The following is a 22,071-nucleotide window of genomic DNA, read 5'->3' on the forward strand; positions in this document are numbered from 1 at the left end:
TCCGTAATAACAGGCAAACGGACAGACAGTATTTTTAAACAAGTTATGTTGTGGTGAAATGTACAGTCAGAATTATAAGAAATAGTGGATGCAGCCCATGAATATTACCAATCAACTCTAAGAGAGTGACAATCAACATGAATTATCCCATGATTTTTTTGTTTCTATATAGTTAACTAGCTGACCCGGCAAACTTTGTACCGCCTCAAAATCTATTTATCAAATATATTTCATATAAAATATAGCCTATGTTACTCGTGGATAATGTAGCTTTCGATTGGTGAAATAATTTTTAAAATCGGTTCAGTAGTTTTTGAGCCTATTCATTACAACAAAACAAACAAAGTTTTCCTCTTTATAATATTAGAATAGATGTAATTAATTTAAAAACCCCACCTCCGATCATTTAGAGTCAAGATAAGAAAAATATTTCGCTGAAACTCTGTCACGATAGTTGTCGGAATTCAGACTAATTTTAAAATTTACCTCATTTCCTTTAATTCAGGGAAACGTTTTCCTCAAATCTGGCAACACAATGTCTATTTAAAAACACGGAAACGCGTTGGGCTTCTAAAATTAAAGTAGCGCTGAATGTTGACAAACATTAGTGCTGTATCGTTCACTCGTGCGAGATTATCTATGTGGTATCTCTTTCACACGAAACCAACATGGCGGACGCGACACGCATGATTACGACGTAAGCAACATAATAAATTAACTGGTTTGATTTTAAATATTACGTTTATTTATTTAAGTACACGTGTAACCTTTGTTTTGCAAAGAAATATATTATTTCAAATATTAACTTACATTTATAAATTTTATATAAGTAATCAAATTATCTGGCTCGTGACAATATTATAATAGTAACATAGAACCTATTTTTTTTTATTAATATTGTAAAAAAACACAAATGAAACATGTTTTTGTCTCGATAAAATCAATGTTAGATCATCTACAAAATTAATTATGTTCTCGTACAACTAAATTTATTTTCGACTATATAAACATTAACTAAAACAAAAGAAACCCAACCATTACAAGGATTTAGAATATGCAAAAGTGTCCTCTTTATTTTTGTAAAGGAAAATTTAAAAAGGTCAACCATAATAGCGGAGTTTTCAGCGAGAAAAATGTTCACTTTTTATTATTCCATAGACAACCTACATTTTTATTGTTTCTGAAAAAATTAAAACATTTTTTTATTTATAATGAGCGTTCTAAGTTTTAAATTATTCGATATTGTTTTTACGACGCATTATTTTAACGATAATCGCGCAAATGTACCAGGAAGGCATAACTGACGGGCATACTAATTTACCATCGCCCTTCAAATCGAAACAATGTACTGTGATCTCTATTCGCGAGGCATACAGTTCAAGTTCAACGCTGTCAACGAAATGAACAAAGATCATTAAGACGACACACCGTTTTCCAACTATGAAAATAGCAAGCCTTTGTTCAACTTTAACACAAAGTAAATAAGACACAGTGTTTCGTGTGTGCCTTGAGATTCGTCGGCCTTTGTATGGTAATGCGCTTCGTGCCAATACGACGCAATAACCCCTTCATTACAATTTCTTCACTATCATAACTTATTAACGTTCAATATCGAATGCTCTTAAAGCATACATACGCCCTGTTGCTATTAATATCTAGGGCAAGGTAAAACGTAGCCAATTCTTCGTAATTAAAAAGCTATCTGCAAGTGATACGGTTCAATTTCAACCGGGAGGAAGGAAAGATAATTCGTTTTTAAATTCGGCCAAACTCGAATGCACTGTTACGTCACTGCCCCCCGAGCCCTTCTGACATAGAAACACTGTTGTCAGGCAGAAAATAGATTTGTAGCGCTACAGCCAACTCCGTTCTTTGAACCGTTAGCTGAATAAAAGCGCTTGCATCGCTAATTTACGAATGCGCCGTATGGATTGTCCGTTGCAGCGCTACAAGCGGACAGTCGTTTAATAATAGATTATGTTTGAATCGATGCAAGCGTACACGTTTATAGGCGTCGAGTGGTCTAGGCGAGTTTTGTCTACGACACGAATGTGCTAGTAATTTTGATTTGACGCAACAGTGTGCAAAGCCTTGGCACGAATTTTGCTGTGCCGGTCATGATTTTAAATAATATACCCCAAGATAATCCTACCTATAGATAATCATCATAACCGCAAGATATTACAGCTCAAATTTAAAAATTACGAAAACGCCTTTCATTGTTGCTGTCTCTATTTTCTTGTTTAATATATTTTCCCTCTCGCTCGCTGGACCTCTCCGAGAAGTCCAAGCGCCCCAAAAGCGTAACCAGAAAAACAATTTGCCGTCTCTATTTTTCACCTGCGAATATCATCTGTCTCGCTCGGACACGGCTTTGCCCTCTACACAACACATGTTTCCCGCATAAAAACTATAGTCCATACATTTTTACACCAACAAGATGACGTAAGCGGTACACAGTTATGGATGCCTGGTACTCGGGCGATGACTCGTGTGTGTTTTTGTTCTCAATCACGCAATGCCAGGAAATCCTAGCTAATATTATGACAGAATAATTGATATTTCATCATTAACTTCAATAGCATTGAAGAAAGACAATGACTAGGTATTTTCTATGTTCTTAGTCTAAATCCCCACCGATCTAACAAATGGCTAGCTTTACTAAAGATGCCAATATGCCCATTTCCTATTTGGAAGAAGTAAAGGGTTCATTATTACCTTCAAAAACCTCGTATCTCGGCTAAGTTATATCTAGGGTAACGGATAAGATCATGTTTTAAAAAGGAAGTCAGAGATAAAATTAGTTTCCTATCTAAATCCGGCCACTGATGGGCCGCTACTCCTGAGGACTAAGCTGGAACGCCTCGGAAAAGTATGTCTTCCTTACCACACCCTTCAAACCAGAACACAGCAGCGCAACACTGCTGTTATATCAGAAATATGTGTGTCGGTGGTGCCGCCGGAGTCGAACCACAGAGGCTTCTACCACCTTGAAATGGCTTTGAAATTAAAATTAAAAGTTATAATTACAAAAATTAAACATTAACTTCACATTACTTATTTACACATTTTTATCACACATAAATAAACATACCATTATGAATTATTATCACTTGTAACTATGATTATTAATATTACTGTGTATTTATTATTAGAAATGATTACATCCCCGCGGTTCGCGTATCGTAACAAAGCTAAGCAAAGTCGAGTCTGTAGGTGGATGGGTGACCGCTAGTGGTTATACGCGCTTTTGTGCTTCAGAGAACACCTTCGGCCTTGTTTATTATTTCGGCCAACGTGTCCTGTCAGATAAAATATAGGAAAGTTCTTTTTAGGGTACCGTACCCAAAACGTAACGTACGTAAAAACGGAACCCTATACTAAGCCTCCATGTCACAGTGCTCTATCTCTTGAACCGTAATAGATAGACACTAGTTAGATAGACTTTTACAAAGTATATATAACTGTGGCCGATATAATAACATTTTTATATAATATAGGAGTAGCAGACGAGCATGCAGTCCACCGGTAAGTGGCTACAGCCGCCCATGGACTTCTGTAACCAACCCCAGATAGAATTAGATATTCCTACCTGAGGTCGACCACAGATGCGCCGCTACCCCTGAGGACTAAGCTGGATCGCCTCGGAAAAGTATGTCTTCCTTACCACACCCTTTCAACCGGAACACAGCAGCGCTTAACAGTGCTGTTATGAGGCAGAAATAGCTGTGGCGGTGGTGCCGCCGGAGTTGAATCACAAACATTTCTACCACCTCCATATGTATGTATTCACCATTCATTGTATGTATTCACGTGTATTCATGGGGATTATAAAGTACTATATCAACTATATGTTTAGACGTGACGTACATTTTAACCCTGTATGCCAAAAACAGCTGTTCAAATATCGAGTGATCTTAATAGAAGTTACCTTGGACTAATTAATTACATTGTACATTAACAACCGTTCATTTAATGTACAGACATGGAGCGTGTCAGACACGTGTCGTAGCAGACAATTGGCCACGTGAATCGAACTCCAACACAAGGGATTTTATTTATTTTTAGTGTTCAAAACCCAAAGGTTAAAAACGGAACCCTATTACTAAGACTCCGCTGTTTGTCCTAATATGTCCATAGTATAGTTTCTATTTTGACCATTTGGGTATTGAACTGATAACGCTCCAACGAAACATTTTCGGAGACAAAAAACATTTGAAAGAAAGAAATATTTCTTTTTAAAAATACTACAACATTTTGTGACATAGCTGACCCGCAAACTTTGTACCGCCTCAAAATATATTTATCAAATATATTTCATATAAAATATAGCCTATGTTACTCATAGATAATGTAGCTTTCGAGTGGTGAAAGAATTTTTTAAATCGGTCCAGTAGTTTTTGAGCCAATTCATTACAATCAAACAAACAAACAAAGTTTTCCTCTTTATAATATTAGTATAGAAGTATAGATAGATAATAGTAAACATAACTTTAAAATTACATAACATTTCACCAATACTTTTCTGTCATAACGCGTCAAAATTAATAATTTCAATAACTACTTAGATACTACAAAGTTAACTATAGACCACAACCGGAAGGCCCTACGACCTCTTACAGTCACTGATACCCTGGTAGAGGCGGACCGCTAAACCACACAATATGTATTGATTACTGTAAATACTATCTACCGGCCTACATCCGTTTTCTATATATAATTTAGATAGGTATAGTCCGCGCCAAACTGCTAGTCCGCTCGGTACCCTTACCATGAGTTTTTACGTTTTGACAAATATGACTGTTTTGGTATTTGTTTACGTATTTGCACATACAATTTCCAAACAGCGCCCCTAGCGGATTGTGTCAGAAATTGGAAATTGTATGGGTCAATACGTAAACAAATACCAAAACAGTCATATTTGTCTAAACGTAAAAACTCATGGTAAGAGTACTGAATATAGAAATGAATCGCGTCGCCATAGCAAATTGTATGACTACACCTGCTCGCAACAACTTCAGAGTGGACTAGTAGTTTGGCGATAACTTGCTATCTTTTATAGTAGATGGTGACCACCGTAATTCCTATAAAAGTAATCTTATGAAGATGGTAGAGCCATTGGTTCGACTCCAGCGGCACCACCGCCACACCTATTTCTGCCTCATAACAGCAGTGTTAAGCGCTGCTGTGTTCTGGTTTGAAGGGTGTGGTAAGGGAGACATACTTACTCGTCCCAGAGACTTTCAGGCTTAGTCCTCAGGAGTAGCGGCGCATTTGTAGGCAACCTGAGGTAGGAAACTAATCTTATCTGAGATTGATTACAAATCTGGTAGAACCCTATGTGGTTCGACTCCGACGGCACCACCGTCTCACCTATTTCTGCCTAATAACATCAGTGTTAGGCGCTGCTGTGTTCCGTTCTGAAGAGTGTGGTAAGGGAGACATACTTATTCGAGGCATTTCAGCTTAGTCCTCAGGGGTAGCGGCGCATCTGTGGCCGACCCCAGGTAGGAATATCTAATCCTATCTGGGGTTGATTACAAATGTCCTTGCGCGGCAGCCGCTTACCATCAGGTGGACTGCATGCTTGTCTGTTTCTATACTTATTATAATAAAATCAATCGGTTGCACTCCGGGAGTGTCGGCAGAAGTGAAAACTTTCGAAACGTAACCTGAATAATAAAATATAATAAATAAAAAATGTTATGGACACCCATTGACATATTTTTTCTATGCTGACACCGGATGAAATTGTCTTTTGCAGTTTGCTATGCCGTCTTACGAATTTTCGATCAGGTCTCGTGTCCTGACGTGATTTAAATTCATTTCCAATAATAAAAACGATCAGTACCGTTACCATGAGTTTTTACGTTTTGACAAATATGACTGTTTTGGTATTTGTTTACGTATTTGCCCATACTATTTCCAATCAGCGCCCCTAGCGGATTGTATCAGAATAGTTCTGTCATTGTTGTCAATGTCAGTAACGTAACATTAAATGTCTAAATTGACAAAATGGCGCTTTATGTTTTGTCTCTCTTTTTTGCGAAACTTTATGTACTAGAACATCATAAAACAATACATATTATGCTCATTGGCTGTAAGACGACTTAACCTTTCTCTGCATAAGAGCAAAAAAGTAAGCACAACAAAATGGCGGCGTCACGTGTAACTTTCACTGACTCGGCCTAGATTCGCGCTTTATATCTCCACTCAGATTTATGTAAGCCTGGTAGGTACATCGTTTTATTGTTACGAAAACATGCAATAATGCTGAGTGCATGGATGCATGCATGCATGATTGTCAATCGGGCTAATAGGAAAAGTTAGGTATTTCGGAGCACAGTGTCCCCCGATATAGTCATTATCATTTTTGCATAACTAGTTTTCTCCTGCGGTTTTGTTCGCATGGTTGATTTTTCATAGTTTTGATGCTAAGGTTAAAACTAACTGAAAATGGCCTAAATAAAAATTAATTGTTACCAATAATATTAAAATGAAAATTGGCCAAGTGCGAGTTTTCCAAATTTTCAACTATTTTTCTTAATTTTCACTTTTTGTTAGCAGCAGCTATAAATACATGCGTTCTAAAAATTAAATGCTTATCTGTTACAGATTAATAGATAAACATAAAACCTCTGAAAATTACGGTTTATTTTCTGGAGACTTTCTATTTCTGCCTAATAACAGCAGTGTTAAGCGTTGTCGTTAATTAAGCAGTGTTTGCTGTGTTCCGTTTTGAAGGTAAGGAAGACATACTTTTCCGAGGCGTTCCAGCTTAGTCCTGCGGGGTAGCGGCGCATCGGTGGCCGACCTCAGGTAGGAATATCTAATCCTATCTGGGGCTGATTACAGATGTCCATGGGCGGCAATATCCACTTACCATCAGGTGGACTCCTATATTATAAAAAAAAGCTAGATACCTTGTTATATTTTTGGAAATTCCAAAAAATTGATTCAATAAAAATGGAGCATAGACTTGTTATTATAGTATTTTTGGAATATTTGCCTGTTTGTGTATTTATACCAATCGTATAAAAACTACTGTTCTAATTTCACTTATGTGAACACACTAACTTTTCAAATTACCTCCAATTAATTTTTAATTATAATTTATGTCTAAAATAACTGCTTTAAACAGTTATATGTAACAACTTTAGCAATTAAAACGATATTACGGTGTAAACAATTCAATTACACGAATTATTCCCACAGATTATGTTCAGTTTTATGTTTATTGTTAATTTTGGTAAAGGTTAAGGAAAATTTGGTGAGAAAATTAAACGCAGTCATGTAGAAGTCACATTAAAAACTCGGCTAGCTTCGGCTTATTTCGATATCTATTAAGAGTTGTTACAACACACATTATTACCACGCTTTTATTAGTTTGACCTGTATGTATATACTATATATGTATGTAACGAAATCTTTGAAAACTGATCAAGAACCGATGACAATACAATACATGATTTTAATAATTTTGTCCAATTCTAATTTTAACTCATCTGGATCGCCAGGATTAACGATTTTCCTTGTACGATTTTGGCGTGGGTTTTAGTTTTTAGAGCATAATCTTTAAATATATACAACTCAAAGGTGACTGACTGACATAGTGATCTATCAACGCACAGCCCAAACCACTGGACGGATCGGGCTGAAATTTGGCATGCAGGTAGATGTTATGACGTAGGCATCCGCTAAGAAAGGATTTTGATCAATTCTACCCCCAAGGGGATAAAATACGGGATGAAAATATTACTTCGTAACGCAAGCGAAGCCGCGGGCAAAAGCTCGTTGTTATATAAATCCTAATGTTAACATTTTAGTAAAAAAGAGTGGTATTCACAACTCTATATTATATATTTTGAAGTCGAGTGAATTTTTACTGGACAAATTAGTGCGTCTGACACAAAGGAGTGACAGAGACGTATATTAGAATCTTAAGCCTGCTCCACATTCTCGCGAGAATCTCGAGAGAACGCGAGAAAAGCACGAGAAACGAGAATGTGGAGCCTACACGCAACCGATTTTTCTCGCGTTCTCGCAAGATTCTCGCGAGAATGTCGCAAGATTCTCGCGAGAATGTGGAGCGGGCTTTAGATGTTAGAAATCTTACCGAATCTCGTTCCTTGACATTTTCGCAGTCTTCAAATGTTTTTACGCACTCACCTGTAACAAAAAACAACATTTATATTAATTTTTATGTACATCAGTAAGGAAGAAAAATATATTGCTTTCCACAAAAAAAATCTTTCTTGTTCGAAGTAATTTTCAAATTTAGATCTTCGGTAGGCAACATTCGGATAGATTGTTTTATCACTGACCGCCGAAAGTAGTTTTTGTTTTTTCAAAATGGCGGACTTATAAATATACTAAGTTTTTTTTATAATATAGGAGTAGCAGACGAGTATGCAGTTCACCTGATAGTAAGTGGCTACTGCTGCCCATGGACATCTGTAATCAACCCCAGATAGGTTTAGATATTCCTACCTGAGGTCGGCCACAGATGTGCCGCTACCCCTGAGGACTAAGCTGGCACACCTCTGAAAAGTTTGTCTTCCTTACCACACCCTTCAAACCGGAACACAGCAGCGCCTAACACTGCAGTTATTAGGTAGAAATAGGTGTGGCGGTGGTGCCGCCAGAGTCGAACCACAAAGGATCCTACCACCTGGGTCTACTTAGTATATTTATAAAAATGCATGCTCATCTGCTACTCCTATATTATAAAAAAAAATCTCAACCAATCACTAAGAAGTGTTACTACGTAGTTAGTAGTATTAATTTAGAACAAAGAACCAGGAACCTTGATTGTACGCCCAAGGGCACTCTACACGTGGGCACTTTGTGGGCGTTTAATAGATACAACGACGAATAATTTAATAGAGTGCTAATATGTGCCGACACAAAAAGTGTGTGCTTATGTACGGAAGTAAGAAGTTAGACTTCCTTAGCGCATTCGAAAGTATAAAGTGCGTGTATTAACATATACATACGCGTAAGACATGAAACTAATGCAAAAAAAATATTACAAAATGATATGACAGGACACGACAAGTAACGTATGGTATCAAATCAAATCAATTTTGTAAATTCAAAATAGGTTATGTATAGAGCACTTTTAACACGCTTTTGTTAGCTTGGGTTGTATGTACGTAACAGTAACGGAATCTTTGAACCCGATTTTTATCCACTTTGAATGTTCAGTTTAATTCAAAATTTTGAAAAATTATCAAAAAACGATGACAATACACGATTTTAATAATTTTGTATAGTTGTATAATTGTGGAATAAGTGTGGGGTGCTTTTCGAAAATTGATAAGTGGAGCACTCCACGCTTTTTTCACAATTATACAATTTACTGTTCCTTAATTGATTCCTAGATTGAAAATTAATTTCTACTTTTTAGTTATTTTATCATAAAAGCGTGTTTTTTTAGTTTTTTGAACTATATTTATTGAATGTCAATACAACTACCACCACTTCCCAAGGTGTTTCGTTATGGACAAGCGGCTAAAGAACCTCCATAACACACATCTTTAAAAAAAAATGTTTTTTACAATGTTAAACTTAACCCAATGGTACATGTGGAGCTGGAGCTAATTCAGACCACACGTTTTGTCAGTCAAATAATCACATAGTTGATAGTTAGCTTATTTACATAGCGTTTATTTAACGACATGTTTGAACTCTTTTCTGTGAGATTCAAAATAATCATATCATATCATATAGCTTACTTACAAAATTTACTAGAAATCGGATTACAAATTTCGCACGACACGAAACATAAAAGCCAATTTGAAAAGTGCATCTGTCTGTGAAAATAAATCTTGGACTGAACGAAGCCCAAACTAAAAATTACCGATAGGAACTAAACTAGCAACTTTTCACCCCCAAATTACCATATTTTCTTGTGTAAAAATCTAAAAAACAGTATAAAACAGAATAAGTATATTTTTTTTATAATATAGGTGTAGCAGACGAGCATGCAGTCCACCTGATCATAAGTGGCTACTGCCGCCCATGGACATCTGTAATCAACCCCAGATAGGATAAGATATTCCCACCTGAGGTCGGCCACAGATGCGCCGCTACCCCTGAGGACTAAGCTGGAACGCCTCGGAAAAGTCTGTCTCCTCATATCGTTACATAATCACAGACCATCCATATTCCATAATCAAATAAAATATTGTTAATTAGGTGTCTATACGCTTCATTCGTCTTCAGACAGTACAAGAGAAACGGATTTCGAATTGAATCTATTAAGAGATCAAGATTGTTTAGTAAACCTCATTTTAAAACCCGTATGGCGGCGTGACTAGACCATTGGAATAAGTCGCGAGTTTGAATCTAGGGTAAGTTTTTCGAAATTTTATAACAGAAAAAGTGTACAGAAATAGAGCAAATACTAATTAGTGAAACATCGATAAACTAAAAAAACAAAATTAATTATTTTTTTTCATGCGTAGAACCATTATTCATTAGCGAATCATCGAAAAAACGAAATAATCTTCGAAAAAAATTTATTAATAATGTTTTTTCATACTGTATTGTGCAAAAAAGAACCTCAAGTATAAAATAAAATAATATATTTGAAGCAATGTAATGTTTTATTTTTTCGAAAATTTAAATTGTTTCAAGAAAATTTCTTCATCAATTGGACGTAGTTATGCAAATAGATCCAACCACAAAAACTGAGAAAATAGGTCTTTTAGTAAAAGTTAAATTGCTTAATTTATGGTCAGTATCACTGATATCTGTATATTTCAAAAGAAAAAATGTACCATGCAGCTTGAATATTTTTTGCATATACGAAAGTTGATGTGGAGATGCCATTTGTGATAGTAACTAAAAAAACGGTTTTTGTGAGTTAAATCCATTTTGCATAACTACGACAGAGACAGAGAACTTTAAAAAAATAACGGAAATTATTTTTTTCATTAACATTCGCACGCCAACAACATTTTTTATTACTTTCCGGTATCCCAATACAATAAGTTAACACCACACCGTCCACGTCAAACTAACCCGTTACAACCAAGGGGGGTAGTCTAGACCGAGTCTAGACCCGAACCTAGGTCAACGCTCAGAGCGCAGACAACAAAGGCTAATGCGTTCACTCACCTGTTCGTAGGAAGGGCTGAAGTTATAGGGCAGCGTGGTGGATGCCCTGCGATTTTTACTTCCTTGTTTAGTCAAAATTGCAAAGGGTTCGAATTTATTTATTTATTTTTGTACACCTTAAACTAAGGGTTACAAAGGGTAAACTTAACGCCTAATGGCATTCTCTGCCAGTCGACCCTGAGTGATGGCGATAATATTTGTGGCGAATTTGTTTCGAAATTAATTATTACTCTTTCAATGAAGCAGTGATAGTCTAGTTCTTGAATCACAGGAGACGCTAGGTTCGAATCCCACGCGTCTCTGAATTTTCTAAATTATATGCGTACTAGTTTTTGCCCGCGGCTTCGCCCGCGTTTAAAAGAAAATAATATAACATACTAACATACATAAAACTGAAAATTCGTACCTTAAATAATCGATATTTTGGTTCCAAAAGATCGATTCTCCGATTAATCGATCTTAGATCGCCATCCCTAGCTCCCGTGGGATTTTCGGGATAAAAACCATCCTATGTCCTTTCTCGGGTCTCAGACTATCTTTGTACAAAATTTCATTAAAATCGGTTCAGTGGTTTGGGCGTGAAGAAGAGATAACCAGACAGACAGACAGAGTTACTTTGGATTTATAATATTAGTAAGGATAAGGATTAGAATTTAATTATCATTATCATACCTGAGACCTTTAAAAATGAAAAGGAAGATCTCAAAGGTGCGTGACCTACCAATTCGCACTTGGCCAGCGTGGTGAACTATTGTCTGAATTCTCACACTGAGTGTTGACACTAAGTTTTGGTCACGAAAATCCCGGTAGCGTTTTAGGATTTGTCAGAATACAATTTTATATACGAATTGTTTTATTACACAAATAATTTACTTTACTTATTAGCTTCGACTTATTTTTTTTTTAGTATGCGAGTAGCAGACGAGCATGCAGTCCACCTGATGGTAAGTGGCTACTGCCGCCCATGGACATCTGTAATCAACCCCAGATAGGATTAGATATTCCTACCTGAGGTCGGCCACAGATGCGCCGCTACCCCTGAGGACTAAGCTGGAACGCCTCGGAAAAGTCTGTCTCCCTTACCACACCCTTCAAACCGGAACACAGCAGCGCCTAACACTGCTGTTATTAGGTAGAAATAGGTGTGGCGGTGGTGCCGCTGGAGTCGAACAACAAAGGGTTCTACCACCTTTAAATGCAGATGTCCATGGACGGCAGTAGCCACTTTCCTCATGCTTGTTTCCTACTTGTATATTATACAGAAAATACACAGCCGTAAAACATAACCCTCCTATCGCAATCGGGTAGAAAAATGCACATATTAAAATTTAATCAAAATATAATAATGCATACTTACTAGGGTTAAATAAACAAAACATTATCACTAAGATCACAGTTTTTTTCACTTATCACAGCATTGAGTTACTTTGTTGGCTATTTTTAATTTAGTTGTCATTTTTTTATTTTTTTATAAAGATTTGGCACAAAACACTTTATATTTCGATGGTTATTCGATGTTAAACGTTGATTTTAACGTTATTTTTGATTTCTGAAATGTTAACCGTTAATTTAAAAAAAAATCACCAGCCTGCCAAAGGGTTGATTATTTTTTAATTAAAATTAATTATAAAAATATAGTATGATTTAAGTATTTTAATTGAAAAAAATATTACTATATTCTTTTAATTCCTTTTCTATTCCCAATTATTTATGAATATATTTAAATTAATTTATTATTTGATTAAATTATGTAACTTTATTATTTATTACAATCAGACATTTAAAAATATTTTTACAATTTTTACAGTAAATTTAAGTTAAATTTTATTTTAACTTTTAAATTTTAAATGTACTTTTAAATTTAACTTTTTTAACACATTTTATAACTCTTCATTATTTAAGATGAAAACTCTGTAGCAACATCAGACAAATGTTTCAACCCCTCACCACGCTAGGGGTAGGTATGCTTATTATAATTGCATTGTTTCGTCCCCTATCAGGGGATGCAAGTGTGCACTTTGCCTAACTATAACTGTGATTTTGTTTTGAGAAATGCAGTGTAACCATCCCCTTATACAAGCGACAGTAGTCATGGTTAGATTTTTATTTTTCTGGTATTTTGAAAATGATATTTTATACGATCCTTCCTACTTCCTAGTTCATAATTATATTCTGTATTATTTTCCATATCAAATATGTAATTTGAAAGCATATTCTTGGCAAAACCTTATACACTTATTGTAAAATCACTTCATATACCGATTTTAAGAAAAGTAAAATAATAAAAAAAATGTTTTTGGACTTTATGTTTATTAATTCATAAATCTTTGATGTATCTAAATTGTTCCAAAAATTAATTTATCCCTTTAGAAACTCATCTATTATCTTGTCTTAATTGAATTTCGTTTTAAAAATCGTGATATCACAGCTCACTTAATAAAATAGCTTTCGAAATATATTTGAAAAAAAAAATTTTTTTGCACAGGACAATTTTATTTCTTAATCACTTTTTATAATTATATTCCTTTGTACACGTCCATGCACCCTGACGGTTGACAACAAACTGCCGCGGGGTTCAAAAACACAGATCAGCTGTTACAAGAGGCCGTCTAGACTGGGGGAGGGGGTGGGTGCAAGTGGGGGTGCATTTTACATGTGTTTGTTTACAAAATATGCTGCGTCTCAGAAAGATGATATTACGGTTAAATTCAATTTTCAAAATATTTTTAATTTATTTTTTGATGTTGATTTTAAGAAATGTATTGTTGTTAAAATAACTTAACTTGAGTTATTGATTTATTTTATTAAATGTATTTTATTGATTTTTTAAATTTATAGGTTTATAAAAGCAATAATTGTTCGTTATATTAAAAAATAAAAACAAGTGTTATTTTTGAAAAAGTTTTAAGTTATTGTTAAATAATAAAAATATTAAAATATTTATTAATTTATCAAATAAATTATATAATCAGTGTGAATCCTTTGTTGATATCGTCCATTATTTTTTTAAAACTAAACCTCCTTTTAATTATTGTTAAAAAAATAATTTAATTTAATTAACAGACCAAAACTCTTCTCAATACTCCATTATAATTACGGTTTGAGTAAAATAGGTCTATAATTAATTAATTACAATTTTACCCTACCACTTCTGATACCAAATTAGCGGAAATGAGGACCGTGATCAGCTGTCACGAGAGGACGTCTAGACCGGGGATGGTGGGGAGAGGGTAGAAAGAGGTGCTTTATACCTGGAAAGTACCTTTGTATCGAATTTTGAAAACGCTTTCGAGATCCTATTATATTTTTCGAATACAAAATTTACTAGAAAAGTTTGAATATTAATGAAGGTAATGTGCATTTTTATTTTATATTTGTGTTTTTAATTTGTTGTTATTGATTTGTGTCAAAATTAATCTAAAATATAAAATTTTAAAATATTTTAGTCAAATGTTTCCATGTTTTTAATTTTCCATCCAGTTTTAGTCCATGAGGATTCAATTTTTTTATACATATTTTATTTATTATTTATTTCTCGTATTGAATAAATGTTCAATTATTTAAAATTTTAAAATCACTATTATCAGATATTCATTTTTTTAATTACTTTCATTTTAACTTCCGTAATTTAAAATTTAACTCACTTAACTTGTCATCTTTTATAAACTAATAAATTTAAACGTGGAATTCGATTTCAAATAGTTTTCTTATATAAATCCATTAATCAAATTCAAAATTAAAAAACACGTCCTTTTAACACCAAAACGCACGATTAATTTAAAACCAAAACAAACTATTTGTCAGAACAGGTTTTGAAAACAATTGACAAAACCAAACCCCATTCAATCACATTGACACCAAACGACCGATTTTGTCAAACCACTTTTGCCAGACGACTTTTGTCAAACAACTTTTGTCAACCCCGTTCACGTTTGACAACACACGTCCGTCCTCTCCCGCGTATGACAACAAACTGTGCGCCCCCACCGATCAGCTGTTAGCCCGCGTCTAGACTGGGGGTGGGGGTGGAGGGAATGCACCCTGGATGCACCCCTCGCACACATTGACAGGTTAATTTTACAGAACTATTGAATATATTTTCCGTTTCAAGTTTTAACAATGAAAATTAACCTGATTTCGAATGTACTTATATTTTTACTTGGCAGTGATAGTCAAATATAAATCTCGTTCCTTCAAAGAGGGGGTCGCGGGTTCAAATCCCCGGCACGCAAAAAAAAATTATCACATGTTAATGTTATAACGTTTGAAGAAATTGATGATGATAACGACGACGATAACAACGATGATGATGATGATGACGACGTTAATGATGGTGACGATTATGGTTTCGAAGACGATGACGATAATTTTCATGATGACGGCGATGATGATAATGACAAAATTGATGATGGTGACGATGACGACGCTGGTGATGATGAAGATGAGGTCATTGTTGATGATGCCAACGGCGACATGATGAATACGACGACATAGATGTTGATAATAATGTCGACCACGACGACGGTGACGACAACTATGATGACCACGATTACGACGTTAATGATAAGGATGCTAACGATAACGATCATGATGAGGGTGACGATTTTGACGACATCGACGTCAAGAATGATGATGATGACAACTATAGTGATAAAGATGACCTTGATGATGATGAAAATGACGAAGATTATGATTATGTCGACGTTGATAATAATTATGACAACAACGATGATGATGATGATGATGATGACGAGGACGTTGATTACGTTGATAACATAAAATGCACATTCACATACAAAATGAGCTGAAACAAGCAGGTGTAGTTACAAGGGTCCATTGAGCTCGCACGTTACCGGTTTAATCTTCTTAATGGATAGCCCACGGGTGCATAAATCAACGTCAACGATTATGATGACGGTGACGAAATGCTAACGTAGATGATGTTCACGATGATAATGATGACGATGACAACGAGGATCGTGACGATGATGAAGATGACAACAATGATGTCAACGATGATAACGATGGCGACGATGACGAAAACGACGTCAAGTATGATGACGACGATCGTAATGAAAAGGACACTGATGATGCTGATGACGTCAACAATGATGATAATGATAATAATAACTAATACGATGATAATGATAAATGAGGATACCGACGACGGCGATGACAAAAATGATGATGATGATAAAACAGCATAACATGCACATTCACATATAAAAACAAGCAGGTGTAGCCGGTAGCGTCTAGACTAAGGGCTGTAGGGCATAAGAGACCCTCTACAAGGGTCCATTGAGCTCGCACAATGTTACCGGTTTAATCTTCTTAATGGATAGCCTGCGAGTGCATAAGTACTTTATTTTGCTGAAAGTGAAGTGTAGGGAACTGTTTTTACTTTGTTTTTTCATTGCTTCTTTTGGTGTTAGGTAGGTACCACCGTCACACCTATTTCTGGCTTTATGTAGCTCTTACGATTGATGATGGTAGAACCCTTTGTGGTTTGGCTTCGGCGGCACCACCGCCACACCTATTTCTACCTAATAACAGCAGTGTTAAGCGCTGCTGTGTTCTGGTTTGTAGGGTGTGGTAAGGGCATACTTTTCCGAGGCGTTCCGGCTTAGTCCTTAGGTAGCGTATCTAGCCGACCTTAGGTAGGAATATCTCATCCTATCTGGGGTTGATTACAGATGTTCAGCGGCAGTAGCCACTTACCATCAGGTGGACTGCATGCTCGTCTGCTACTCCTATATTATATTAAAAAATGACCCTCACATAGAATAGAATAGAATACTCTTTATTGCACATTTACAGTAGAATTTAACAGTAACAACACATACATACTTTTAAAAAGAAAGCTATAGCTCATTTCTTTAAAAAAATGTAATATTAAATAAGTAATTGCATTTTATATTTGTTCGTTGCTTATCCTAGTTATCTATTTATTTGCTATATATCTATTTATATGTCCTTTTTTCACTCTCTTTCCTTTATATTCTCATGTTTGACTTTCTTTTCCTATCATTCTATTCTTTTGTTTTCTTTTTTTCTATATATATATATATATATATATATATATATATATATATATATATATATATTTTCTTCTTTTAATTATCTTAAATATTAAATGTATTGTGCGCCGCCTTTATATTTTCTGCACATCCTTAAGGTTGACTGGTAGAAAATGCTACTTAGCATTAAGTCCGCCTATTGTACCACTTGTTTTTATTGGTCAATAAAGTGTACTAAAAAAAAATACGAACTAACAAGGCAAATCAAAAAAAAATTGTAAGACAAATAATTTTCCAAAAAAGTAAACGGTAGTAAAACTCATTAATAAAACGAGTCCAAACACGAAACTGTAACAAAGACCGTTTTCATATTATTAAATGGTAGCGTTGATCTCTAAAAATACGAGGCCAACGCCCCCTTTCGGTGCATTGTACTAAGAAAGTGGTGCAACGCACTGTTCACGTGGTATTCTTTGGAAACCTATACTTATAATGTTTTTACTCCACTGCTGGGCACGAGTCTTCTTACAGAGTGAGCAAACTTATAAATGTCTGTATGAACTTATTACTGTCCCACTGCTGGGCACAGGTCTCCTTTTAGAGTGGGAAAACTTATATATTTCTTTATGATCCCATTACTTTCCCACTGCTGAGCAAAGATTTTTTCTCAGTGGGGTTTAGGTTCGAATCCTTGCACACAGATTCTTCAACGTTATGTGCGTATTAGAAACGAATGATAACTTGCTATAACGATGACTGAAAACATCGTGAGGAATCGCCTGAGAGTTAAAAATAAGTTCTCGAAGGTGTCATCATCAACCCATCACTTTCGCACTGCTGGGCACGGGTCTCCTCTCAGACTGAGAAGGATTAGGCCATAAACCACCGCGCTGGACAAGTGCGTATTGATAGACTTCACATACCTTTGAGATATTTTTTAATCTCTCAGGTGTGCAGGTTTCCTCACGATGTTTTCGACTTTCACCGTTTAAGCAAGTGATAATTAATTTATAAGACCATTCTAATTAATTTCTAGACAGCTACAAATACCCAATATTTCTTTACATATACCATATCTTAAACACAGTTCAAGTTTATTCACATGTAGCAGTGCACAAAAAGTGTAGCTAAGACGCCACATACAACCGACCTTGGGGCTGGTGCAATGACCGAGTGGGTGGTGCCCACATGCTTGGCAATGATGCCCAGATATTTACTTTTACGGAATTACCCCGTTTTAGGGTAGTCACAGGGTAAAACCAGGACCCTATTATAGTCTGCGCCAAACTGCTACTCCGCTCTGAAGTTGTTGCGAGCAGATGAAGCCATACAATTTGCTATGGCGACGCGATTCATTACTATATTCAGAGCGGACTAGCAGTTTTACGCGGGCTATACTAAGACTCCACTGTCTGCCCGTTTGTCCGTCTCTCATAGGGCTCTATCTCCTGAACCGTAATAATATACTTTAATTTTTTATGTATGTAGTATGTACATACATAAAAAATTAACCTATATAATATATAATAACAAATACTAAAAACAAAAAATAAATGAAAATTCTGTAGTACGGAATTATCCATGTGCGAGTTCGATTCGCACTTGGCCTATTAATATAATATAGGAGTAACAGACGAGCATACAGTCTACCTGATGGTAAGTGGGTACTGCCGCCCATGGACATTTCTAATCAACCCCAGATAAGATTACATATTCCTACCTCAAGTCTGTCACAGTTGCGCCACTACCAGTGATGACTAAACTGGAAAGCCTCGGAAAAGTATGTATCCCTTACCACACCCTTCAAACAGAACACAGCAGCGCTTAACACTGCTGTAATAACAGAAATAAGTGTGGCGGTGGTGCCGCCGGAGTCGAACAACAAACTACCAACTTCAAAATACTCGTATGTATAGTGTATATACAGAGGAGAACTCTTTAAATATATTTCTACTAATACCTAATGAAGGTCACTGCCCTCTAAAAAAAGAGTATACGCGCTTATTGTTATATACATACTAAAAACTGTCTGTGATTACATCGTGGTAAGATTTGAAGGTCGGTAACTAATACTTTGCCAGAATGTGTGACAAAGGTACCAGTAAGAAATACATGTTTTATCACTATAGACAAGTTTTTTGTGGGAACATGTGTTGAATAGAGTTAAATTACTTTTTGTAGAGAAGTTGTATAGTTTTTTGTATAATGAAATACGAGTAGCATATGAGTAATTCATCATCTACATCATCATCAGCAACCCATTACTGTCCCACTGCTGGGCACGGGTCTCCTCTCAGAATGAGAAGGATTAGGCCATAGTCCACCGCGCTGGCCAAGTGTATATTGGTAGACTTCACATACTTTCGAGATTATTTTTTTTATAAATCTCTGGGGTTTCCCCACAATGTTTTCACAATAATCAACCTCGGATACGATTAACCTTAGAACAACCTGAAATCGGCAGCAAATGCGCCGCTACTCCTGAGGACTAAGCTAGAACGCCTCGGAAAAGTATGTCGCCTTTACCACACTCTTTAAACCAGAACACAGCAGCGCTTAACACTGCTGTTACTAGGCAGAAATAGATTTGACGATGGTGCCGCCGGGGTCGAACCACAAAGGGTTCTACCACCTTCAAATCCATCCAATGGAAAGGTCACACCCGTATAATATATGACCAAATAAAACACATTTTAATCGACACTAAAGAAATCGATTCTTCGATACTTTTGTGAATCGGTTCTACTGTCTTCGATTCCAATCGATTTTAAATCGATCTTTTTCAGAAAGAATGTCCTATTCGCAATTTTTTTGTGAATCGATTCCACCGTCGTCGATTTCATCGATCTTTTTATACACAATCTTCAATCATACCTTTGTGGATTAATTAAACGTCGCTACTGTACCTGACCGGAGATCCGGGACCAAACCCGGACCCTTGCTGAATGACAAACTATTTAATTTTACTTCTCAGTCACGTGCGGCATTGTTTTACAAAAATGGGTGGTGGGTAGATCCTTAAACATTATCATTATGATACTAGTATCTACACACGACTCCACTTGTACCATATGGATGTTTTTCACAATTTAGGGTTCCGTACTCAAGGGTACGGAACCCTAAAAATTTGACTACCAGCGTGGTGGAGCGTTCCATACCGGTCTGACGCGCAAAGAGTTCCGAGTTCGATCCCCGGCCAGATTGACATTTGGATATCTGTTCTGGGTCTGGGTATTCGTCTTTGCGTGTACCCATGGCACCCACAGCACATAATCCTAGCATCGGACTGTAACTGTAGAATGGAACCCTATTACTAAGCCTCCAGTATCTGTCCGTCTGTCAGTTTGTCACAGAGCTCTACATAATATAAACTATACATAAATACCTACTTAATTTTTTACACATAAATATTATTATTTAGCACTAGCTGACCCGGCATACTTTGTACCGCCTCAAAATCTATTTATCAAATATATTTCATATAAAATATAGCCTATGTTACTCGTGGATAATGTAGCTTTCGAATGGTGAAAGAATTTTTAAAATCGGTCCAGTAGTTTTTCAGCCTATTCATTACAATCAAACAAACAAAGTTTTCCTCTTTATAATATTAGTAAAGATATATATTTCATCCCTTAATCATATCTACAGAGAACAGAAGGGGATACATCATACAACAAGACAGACAGACACAAAGTTGCGACTTACAGTACAATAAAATACCAGGCCATATTACTTTGTCCTACAGCTCAGGTCGACCAGCGACCTCTGTAAATGTCTAGGTTAAGGTTACCTTTAGGTTTATTGCATATTTAAATGGTCCTAATTTAAGATCTAATTATCACTTGCCTCTCTTCATTAATATGAAGAAAATAACAGAGAGCGAAAGAGAAACAGAAACTATAAAAAATATATAAAGGATAACTGACTAAAGAAAAACTGACATTTAAGTTAAAGAAAAAAGAAAGATAAGAAAAGAAAAAAAATAGGCCAAGTGCGAGTCGAACTCGCACGGAGGGTTCCGTTCCACCAAATTTTCAATTATTTATTTATTTTTAGTATTTGTTATTATAGCAGCCATTGTAGTACATAAATTGTGAACATTTCAAGTGTCTATCTATTACAGTTCAGGAGATTCTTGTCTTGAGTCTTGTAACGGTCGAACACACAGAGGAAGTTAGTAATAGGGTTCCGTTTTTACCCTTTGGGTATTGAACCCTAAAAAGAAAGAAAGAGCGAAACATAGACACAAAGAAATAAATAAAAAAATGTAATAAAAATTATAAAAGAAAAAATAAGGGCAGAAAAAGAAAAAAGATAACGTGTACATGTTTCCAGCAAGTTTCATTTTGATAATTACAGAATTACTAGCTAATCCGGCAAACGTTGTGTTGCCATATAAATAAAAATATCTTAAGGGTGAACAACCCTTATCACTTAGGTGTACGAAAAATAGATAGTAGCCGATTCTCAGACCTACTGAATATGCACATCAAATTTGGTGAAAATCAGTAAAGCCGTTTCGGAGGAGTACGGTAACTAACATTGTGGCACGTGAATTTTATGTATTAAAACCTCTTCCCACGGACTAAATTGTGAATCTAAACCATTCTCAAGTCTCCTTGAACACACACAACAAATTTCATCAAAATCAGTCCAATCGTTTTGGAGGAGTTCAGTGACATACACACGCACATAAGAAATATATATAAAGATTTTATCTTAAGACTTAACTATGACAATACAGACAAACAAACTTACAAACACATACATTTGTTACCAGGGTTACAGACCCTACTAGAGTGCGCCGACCGTCGACACACCCTATTCAAGACAAAACCGCATCGGAACCAGTTTAGCACTCCAGGACAGGTAGACAAAGAAACAGCTGTCTATTTATAGACAACAGCTGGGCGTGGGGTATGACGCG

The 22,071-nt window shown here is 35.8% G+C and overlaps 1 protein-coding gene across 2 annotated transcripts in view; it reads right to left on the minus strand.

Moving 5' to 3' along the window:
• The window catches only part of atos (atos homolog atossa), a 61,704-nt gene that overhangs the window by 22,899 nt on the left and 16,734 nt on the right, over window positions 1-22,071 (minus strand). The window contains exons 1-2 of one of the 2 annotated variants that reach the window (XM_073081272.1): window positions 12,482-12,620; window positions 8,117-8,169 (exon numbers count right to left, since the gene is read on the minus strand). The exons of the other annotated variant lie outside the window; for it this stretch is intronic. Coding sequence (XP_072937373.1) covers window positions 8,117-8,169; window positions 12,482-12,503 — 75 coding nt within the window. The 5' untranslated portion in view covers window positions 12,504-12,620. Of the gene's footprint in view, window positions 1-8,116; window positions 8,170-12,481; window positions 12,621-22,071 lie in introns of those variants that run through there. 2 annotated transcript variants of the gene reach the window in all.

Source organism: Epargyreus clarus, unplaced genomic scaffold (assembly GCF_041222505.1).
Source record: "Epargyreus clarus isolate Ecla_fem2 unplaced genomic scaffold, WU_Ecla_fem_2.2 ptg000016l, whole genome shotgun sequence".
Lineage (NCBI taxonomy): Eukaryota > Metazoa > Arthropoda > Insecta > Lepidoptera > Hesperiidae > Epargyreus > Epargyreus clarus.